Source organism: Bos mutus, unplaced genomic scaffold (genome assembly GCF_027580195.1).
Source record: "Bos mutus isolate GX-2022 unplaced genomic scaffold, NWIPB_WYAK_1.1 CTG215, whole genome shotgun sequence".
Lineage (NCBI taxonomy): Eukaryota > Metazoa > Chordata > Mammalia > Artiodactyla > Bovidae > Bos > Bos mutus.
The window spans coordinates 116,261-125,154 of NW_027219607.1; the positions used below are offsets into that span (position 1 = coordinate 116,261).

General features: G+C 46.4%; 1 protein-coding gene across 1 annotated transcript; it reads left to right on the forward strand.

Moving 5' to 3' along the window:
- The first annotated feature begins 5,936 nt into the window (after window positions 1–5,936).
- Window positions 5,937–8,277, forward strand: RPL27 (ribosomal protein L27). The gene is made up of 5 exons (XM_070366846.1): window positions 5,937–6,011; window positions 6,253–6,335; window positions 7,258–7,427; window positions 7,971–8,081; window positions 8,196–8,277. The coding sequence occupies exons 2-5, from the start codon at window positions 6,255–6,257 to the stop codon at window positions 8,242–8,244; spliced, it is 411 nt and encodes a 136-aa protein (XP_070222947.1). The 5' UTR covers window positions 5,937–6,011; window positions 6,253–6,254; the 3' UTR covers window positions 8,245–8,277.
- The last annotated feature ends 617 nt before the right edge of the window (window positions 8,278–8,894 follow it).

Sequence of the window (8,894 nt, forward strand, 5' to 3'; positions counted from 1 at the left end):
GACCATTGGCTTTGGTTTATAAGTCTGAGTGCTGTCAGCCCATCTGATCCAGATCAGTATTTCCTTGAGTAACGTCTGGCTCCTAGCCTTTCTGCCTCTTCTCTGCCCTCTGCCCTGGATCAACTCAGCTTTGGTGGTATTGCCCCTACCCCTTGAAAAATTCACAAAAAACTGCCCTTGCCATTTTCATCTCATTCTGTTCAGGCCTACAGTCCTGTCCCCACAGCAGATCTAACAACACATACCACTTTGGGATTTGGCACTTTTTCTTTTCTTTTTTTGGTTTTGCCAGGTCTTAGTCGGAGCATGTGGGATCTAGTTCCTGGGATTGAACCCAGGTCCCCCTGCATTAGGAGCTCAGAGTCTTCACTGGACCACCAGGAAGTCCCACATTTGGCAATTCTAAATTCATTTGTCTGGGGCTTCTCTGGTGGCTCAGTGGTAAACAATCCACCTGCTAACACAGGAAACACGGGTTCAGTCCCTATCTGGGAAGACCTCACATACTCGGAGCAGCTAAGCCTGTGCACACGACTATCGAGGCTGTGCTCCAAAGCACAGGAGCTGGAACTACTCAGCCCACGTACTGCAACTGTTGGAGCCTGTGTGCCCTAGAGCCCATGTTCTACAAGAGAACACTACACTGAGAACTGCGCTCCACAACTAGAGCAAACACCCATGCAGCAAGGAAGACGCACTACAACCAAAACTAAAAATAAAATCATATTTTAAAAATCTCTCATCTGGATACCAATTCAGTCAGTCAGTCAGTTCAGTCGCTTAGTCGTGTCTGGACTGCAGCACGTCAGGTCTCCCTGTCCATCACCAACTCCCAGAGCTTGCTCAAACTCAGGTCCATCAAGTCAGTGATGCCATCCAATCATCTCATCCTCTGTCGTCCCTTTCTCCTCCTGCCTTCAATCTTTCCCAGCACACCTTTGCATCAGGTGGCCAAAGTATTGGAGCTTCAGCATCAGTCCTTCCAGTGAATATTCAGGACTGATTTTCTTTAGGATTGACTGGCTTGATCTCCTTGCAGTCCCAGGGACTCTTCAAGAGTCTTCTCCAGCACCACAGTTCAAAAGCATCAATTCTTTGGTGCTTAGTTTTCTTTACAGTCCATCCATTCGTGACTGCTAGAAAAACCATAACTTTGTTTAGGGTGGGTGATAAGTGCTATAGCCATGTGGCATAGCACTGGATCACCCACCCCAGTATAATCCTCACAAAAACTTAACTGGTATGAAGGCTTTTATGCTAGCATCATGAGAAGCATTTTGTGTGTGTGTCTTCCTAATTTAATTCTCACTACTTGTAAGGCAGGACAATATTATCCCCATTTTTGTAGTTGAGGAAAACTTTCTGCAGATAGGGTTAAATATTTTGTCCCCATTTACATGTTGGAAGAGCTGGGATTTGAACTCAAGTTGCCCAAATCCAAATCCTATCATCTTTATACTGTTATGTTACCTCATTGCATCAGGCTGCTTAGAAATCTTTTGTTCCTCTCTCTCCTTTATCCACCCATCACTTCACCATCACTTTGGGGATGACAAGGTATTTTCCACATATCTGCCAGAAATTTCAGCTGCCAAATGACTAGACTGTAGGGAGATGGACAGCCATTGTTGTGCCAAGTGCTTCATGAAACTTACAGACGTGTAGAGACAGAGACAAGCATGCCAGCCATCACACATCTAGTCACTGGTAACATTTGTAATATAACTGAGGACAGAGGTCTCTGCATGGCTTGGAGTGAGGCAGACAGGATGAAGGAGGAGAGGAACAACTGTCAGCCCAGGTCTAAGGCTATGCAACATCAAAATGAAAAGGAGCCATGGATGTGTATCCAGTGAAAATGCAGGGTCCGTGGTATGATCTGCAAGGTGTTAAAGATTCCCAAAGTGCTCTGCCTTCATTCATTCACTACTGACCCCACACCAACTGCTTGGGCCAGGCCAGGCGCTCAAGACTTACCTCTCTCTGCCTTCAAGGAATAAGATTTAGCAAAGGAGATACCAAACCAATTGGAGATTTTAGTACCTTGTTAAATTGCTGGGATCTATCCCATTTTTTATTTAGTAGCTCTGGGGTGGGGCCTCAGAAGTTGCATTTCTAACAAGTTCCTACACTTGTTACACTGATCCTGCTGGTCTAGGGACCATACTCTGACAACCACTGTCACAAACCAACTAAAATATGTTCTACAATAAATTAAGTGTGGACTGGATTGCTGAGGGAGCATAAAGAAGGAAGAGATGAATTCTGCCTGGGAGAATTCTAGAGTGGCCTTCAAGGATGGATTGGATAGGATTTTGCCTGGCTACAGTGGAGGCGAAGAATAAAGAAACATGGAACAGCCTGAGTGAAGACCCTGGGCTCAGAAGAGGTTGGATCTTTGAGTAGTTGGGCTGGCTGGAACCTGGGGGGATGTGAAGGGTGGTGTGGAGGAGACAGGAACTTATACTGCAAGGAAGACAGGAAGGGAGAGTTCAAACTTTGGTTTGAGCCAACAAAGGATTTCAGGCAGATTAAGAGGCAGTACTTAAGTACTGTGTTTAGGACTTCCCTGGTGAATAACACAGTGCCTGCCAATTCAGGGGACACAGATTCAATCCCTGGTCCCGGAAGATTCCACATGCCACAGAGCAGCTGACTAAGCCTGTGCGCTACAACAGCTGAGCCTGAGCTCTAGGGCCCACAAGCCACAACTGCTGAAGCCCACACACCCAGAACCTGTGCTCCACAAGAGAAGCCACCATCACGTGAAGCCCATGCACCACAACTAAAGAGCAGCCCCACTCTCCACAACTAGAGAAAGCCTACACAGCAATGAAGACCCAGTGCAGCCAAAAATAAACAATTATTTTTTAAAAGAGTTGTGTTAGAGATGTTTCTCAAAATAAGACCTGTAGCTCATGACTCCACTCCAGACCCGAATTGGGATATTTAATAAATATCCCAAGCAATTTTGATCCACCCAAAGTTTTGAGGAGGGACTGGAGAAGACAACTGAAGCTGGATCAGTTAGGGGGCTGGTGGGAAAAAAAAATTGACTTAAAAGGTGAAATTCACAGGATTTAGTTACTAATTTGATTTGGAGAGTTTAGCATGTGAGAAGAGTTCAAGACAATGATAAGATTTCAGGGTTTTGTTTCTATTTTCCAAGAGAGAAACAGCAAAAGAGACAGAAGCAAATAAGGGAGCTGAAAGAAGGCCACGGAGGTGGAAATGGACAGGTTGTGTGGCGCGGTGGCAAAAGCACAGGCTTGGAAACGGGGGCCTTGCTCTGTGCCACCAGTTCTGTGACTGCTGCTCTAGAACTGTCCTCTAATCTTTGTGAGGCCCAACTGGATAACCTCCGAGGTCCTTTCCAACTCTAAAACATCATATTCTGAGTTAAAACATTTTAATTTAATATAAAAATGTAAATATTGATATATAATTAGAGTGATAAACCATTGAAATGAAGTCCTGAGGGCTGCAGGGGAAATTGGTCCCCAAAGAGTCTCGAGAGGAGAAATGATGAAACCCTGATTGTTCCCATGGCTTGCCCAAGACCTACAGATTTGTAAGTGTTCAGATGAGCAAAAACTGTAGGATGGTTTCTCTAGAACTTGGAAGACTGCATTGGGAGTGTGGAGTCTTAGCCACTGGACCACCAGGGAGTCCCTGAAGAGTTTTCTTTGGCAAACAGTCTCATGGTCTAAGAGCTTCTCTGGTGGCTTAGAGGGTAAAGAATCCATCTGCGATGAATGAGAGAAACCTGGGTTCGATCCCTGGAAGATCAAACTGGAGGAAGGAAGATCCCCTGGAGGAGGCAATGACAACCCACTCTAGTATTCTTGTCTGGAAAATCCCATGGACAGAGGAGCCTGGCAGGCTACAGTCCAGGGGTCGCAAAGCGTCAGACATGACTGAGCAACTAACACTTTGCTTTTGCTTTGCTTTTTGCTCAATTACTTACTAGTTGTGGACTTGGGGCAAATTATTCAACCTCTCCAAACTACAGTATCTTCAATGGTAGAATAGAGATAACAGTACTTATCTCCTAGTGTTGTTATGAGGATCAAAAGATAATGTACGTAAATACATTAACTTGTCCTGACAGTTTTCATTCCAATCCCAAAGAAAGGCAATGGCAAAGAATACTCAAACTACCGCACAATTGCACTCATCTCACACACTAGTAAAGTAATGCTCAAAATTCTCCAAGCCAGGCTTCAGCAATACGTGAACCGTGAACTTCCTGATGTTCAAGCTGGTTTTAGAAAAGGCAGAGGAACCAGAGATCAAATTGCCAACATCTGCTGGATCATGGAAAAAGCAAGAGAGTTCCAGAAAAACATCTATTTCTGCTTTATTGACTATGCCCAAGCCTTTGACTGTGTGGATCACAATAAACTGTGGACAATTCTGAAAGAGATGGGAATACCAGAACACCTGATCTGCCTCTTGAGAAATTTGTATGCAGGTCAGGAAGCAACAGTTAGAACTGGACATGGAACAACAGACTGGTTCCAAATAGGAGAAGGAGTACGTCAAGGCTGTATATTGTCACCCTGTTTATTTAACTTATATGCAGAGTACATCATGAGAAACGCTGGACTGGAAGAAACACAAACTGGAATCAAGATTGCCGGGAGAAATATCAATAACCTCAGATATGCAGATGACACCACCCTTATGGCAGAAAGTGAAGAGGAGCTAAAAAGCCTCTTGATGAAAGTGAAAGTGGAGAGTGAAAAAGTTGGCTTAAAGCTCAACATTCAGAAAACGAAGATCATGGCATCCGGTCCCACCACTTCATGGGAAATAGATGGGGAAACAGTGGAAACAGTGTCAGACTTTATTTTTCTGGGCTCCAAAATCACTACAGATGGTGACTGCAGCCATGAAATTAAAAGACGCTCACTCCTTGGAAGGAAAGTTATGACCAACCTAGATAGCATATTCAAAAGCAGAGACATTACTTTGCCAACAAAGGTCTGTCTAGTCAAGGCTATGGTTTTTCCTGTGGTCATGTATGGATGTGAGAGTTGGACTGTGAAGAAGGCTGAGCGCCGAAGAATTGATGCTTTTGAACTGTGGTGTTGGAGAAGACTCTTGAGAGTCCCTTGGACTGCAAGGAGATCCAACCAGTCCATTCTGAAGGAAATCAGCCCTGGGATTTCTTTGGAAGGAATGATGCTAAAGCTGAAACTCTAGTACTTTGGCCACCTCATGCGAAGAGTTGACTCATTGGAAAAGACTCTGATGCTGGGAGGGATTGGGGGCAGGAGGAGAAGGGGACGACAGAGGATGAGATGGCTGGATGGCATCACTGACTCGATGGACGTGAGTCTCAGTGAACTCTGGGAGTTGGTGATGGACAGGGAGGCCTGGCGTGCTGCGATTCATGGGGTCGCAGAGTCGGACACGACTGAGCGACTGATCTGATCTGATCTGTCCTGACACAAGGCATGCAGCTGCTAGCATCACCATGATCATCTTTCACCCTCTCACTTACTTTAGTCGGTTTCTGACATAGCTAAACTCTAAAGGTTGAGGGCAAGCACCCTCGTTTGCTTGATCTTCGTCTCGTCATTATGCCTAAGAGTGCACACAGTTGGCACTAATAAATGTCCTATTTTGTTTCTGATTCTTCCAAGGCAAAAAAGAAAATTTCAAACTGTGTCTCCCCACCCTCTAGCGCCAGAGAAAGGACGTACAACAAGTGGAGCAGCGGAGCGGCTGTGTCCATCTGAAAAGCCTTCCTCGGGAGACAAAATTCCTTTGCCCCGTCTACTGTTGGAGCTGCTAATAAAGTTTGATTTGAATAAACGAGCCGCCAGATCTTGCTTTCCTCTCAAGAGCTTCTTCCTCCTTCAACACAGACTCTAAGCGCCACGGAAGAGGCGGGGAGAAGCCCAAGGAGGCGGGACAGGAAGTGAGATCACGCTCCCCGGGGTGAAAGGTTGGCGGAAGTGCCCTTTCTTCCTTTCTGCTGTAGTCCCAAGTGGTAGCTGCCGGTGAGTAGTGGCTGTGGTTGGGGTTTCCAATCCGCCGCCATCCGCGGCCTAGGGGTCGAGTTGCGCGGTGGTGCGTGGTGTATTCCCTTCCTCGGTCTCTAGCGGCTTCCTGCCAGGTCCTGTTCTGCGAGCAGGGCCCGCAGGCAACCTGAACCGAGACGACAGTGAGCGCAGCTGAAGTTCCGGGGCCCACAGCCTGAGCTGGCGGATTTCTGAGCGACCCCTTCTCCTTCCTCTGCAGAAATGGGCAAGTTCATGAAACCCGGGAAGGTGGTGCTGGTCCTGGCCGGTCGCTACTCCGGACGCAAAGCGGTCATCGTGAAGGTACCAGACCCCCCGGGCCTGTGCGCCTTTGTATCCCGTGAATGGGCTGGGCTGGCAGGCAGCTTGAAATTCAAGACCTAGTTTGGGGGCCTTTCTCCCCGAGCATTGCGGGGCGGGGGGTTTGTGAATGCATGAGACCTTTTGAGAATGACCCAAAATAAACAAACGGGAGTTGAATTGGATAGTTAACACCTAACGCTGTCCTCTGTCAAAGAGGCTTTTAATAATAGTAATGGCCAACGTTTATGAACTCTTGCTTGGTCCGTGGCACTGTCTTATAGGTGTCACGTCCAATCCTTACAGTTACTGTAGGGTTGCTTTCTACTGCAGAGGTTTAGAGGTATAGAGTTTCACCTGAGGTCAAGCAGGTAGTAAGTGCCGCTGCAGGGACTCCGTGAAACGAAGAGGAGAAATCATTTCTAGTCCAAATGGTCACTTAGCATAACCTAGCTCTTCGGTGTTTGCTTTCTGTCTACGTCTCCAGCCTTTTATGACATTTCCCCAAGCTCTGGTCACGTACACCACTGTTTTTGACCAGGGCGCCCTTGGTTCCCCTTCCTCCATCTCCCTGAGGCTGGTTTTGGAGTTAGACGGCCAGATTTGGCGTCCTGCCTCTACCCGTTCCAGTCCTGGAGGAGATTAAGAGAGGTCAAGTCCTGAGAACTGGTGCTTGACATATAGCAATCACTAATTATAATCGTTCGCTGTTAGAATTTAAGTCTCTTACTTCCCAAGCACCCTTCCAGATTTTTCCTAGTGGGAAAGATACCTCCCCTTTCAGTGTTACTCTTTGGGCATCTAGCATAGCACTTAGAATGTTTGCTGTGTGGTTTTTACAGCAGTGGGTCTGAGAGGCCTAGGGACAGGGTTATTCTAGCACAGGGCCTAAATGGCTGGTAACATGTAATTCTTGCTCCTTCAGAACATTGATGACGGCACCTCAGACCGACCCTACAGCCACGCTCTGGTTGCTGGAATTGATCGCTATCCCCGCAAAGTGACAGCTGCCATGGGCAAGAAGAAAATTGCCAAGAGGTCAAAGATCAAGTCTTTTGTGAAAGTTTATAATTATAATCACCTCATGCCCACAAGGTGAGCATTTCAAGAATGGAAATGAAAGTGACTTCTCTTTTCCCCTTCTCTGCCCTACCGAATAAGATGACAACCTGGTAGCCACTGTAGTGTGGGGAGAGACATCATTTTGAATTTGTCATTGGCAGTGGTTTCTAGTATTGCCTCTTCTACTGTTCACTTTTCCTGTGCAAACACTTCTGAAGTGTCTTGCCTGACTTGGCCAAGCTTAGGTGTTAAGTAGAGATTGTCCCATTTGTTTCCAGCCACAGTAAAACACAGGATCTGGCCTGCCCTCTTTCTCTCTCAAGGATAATAGTATAGGATAGGGTTGTTGTGGGAAATTGAGAGAAGGAAGCATGAAGTTTATCAGTGGCTTGAATCTGTATAGATGATTTTGTTAAAATTGGGTGTTTCCAGAAAATATCATTGCGACTTTAGCCTGTGTTGATGATAACTCTTGTAGAGTCAGGCCATAACATGCCAATGTCCCAGGAGTGGGATGGAGGGGAGAGGGCCCTGGCGGCCTGTGGGCTGCTCCTACCTTCTTGCCATTGTCCCCAGGTACTCTGTGGATATCCCCTTGGACAAAACTGTTGTCAACAAGGATGTCTTCAGAGACCCTGCTCTCAAACGCAAGGCCCGACGAGAGGCAAAGGTCAAGTTTGAGGAGAGGTAAGAAGGCTTTGGCAGTGAATGTGGGAGTATGGTTTCACTGTCCTCCATGAAGACAGTTTTGTCTTCTGTGATTCCTCCTCTCATTTGTGTCTTTTTTCTTCCCCTCTCCAGATACAAGACGGGCAAGAACAAATGGTTCTTCCAGAAGCTGCGGTTTTAGGTCTGTCTCAGTTAATAAAAATATTTTTAAAAAGTTCACATGTGTCTTCTATTTCCTGTGTTATTAAACTGGGAAATTACATTGGTGGATGAGGGATTGTGGGAAAATGTAAAATAAAAGCTATGTCTGCTTTTATGAGACATGGGCTACTTCTATCCTCAGCCTCATAATCCTTTAATGGTCTGAATGAATGGGTAAAAGGTGATACTGAACTGTTTCCCCAGGAGAGGTACTGTGGACAATTTTAGGTGTGGACTTGTTTAAGCTTCCCTGGCTTCCACCCCATTACATGTTTAGAGAACCCTCCCACACACACACACACACATTATAACATCCGAAGACCCCTCTAAGAGCACACCATCTCCTTTGAATTGAGAATTGCTGAATTGTGGTTTGTTGAACCCCTGTGCCAGATTGCTGCTGCTAAGTCGCTTCAGTCATGTCTGACTCTGTGTGACCCCAGAGATGACAGCCCACCAGGCTCCCCCATCCCTGGGATTCTCCAGGCAAGAACACTGGAGTGGATTGCCATTTCCTTCTCCAATGTATGAAAGTGAAAAGTGAAAGTGAGGTCGCTCAGTCGTGCCCAACTCTTAGTGACCCCATGGACTGCAGCCTACCAGGCTCCTCCGTCCATGGGATTTTCCAGG

What these genes read in the sequence shown, in the direction of transcription:
- RPL27 (XM_070366846.1), top strand. Translation starts at nt 6,255, where the DNA reads ATGGGCAAGTTCATGAAACCCGGGAAGGTGGTGCTGGTCCTGGCCGGT. An exon ending in AATCACCTCATGCCCACAAG is followed by an intron (nt 7,428 to 7,970) that starts GTGAGCATTTCA and finishes CATTGTCCCCAG; the next exon opens with GTACTCTGTGGATATCCCCT. An exon ending in AAGGTCAAGTTTGAGGAGAG is followed by an intron (nt 8,082 to 8,195) that starts GTAAGAAGGCTT and finishes TCCCCTCTCCAG; the next exon opens with ATACAAGACGGGCAAGAACA.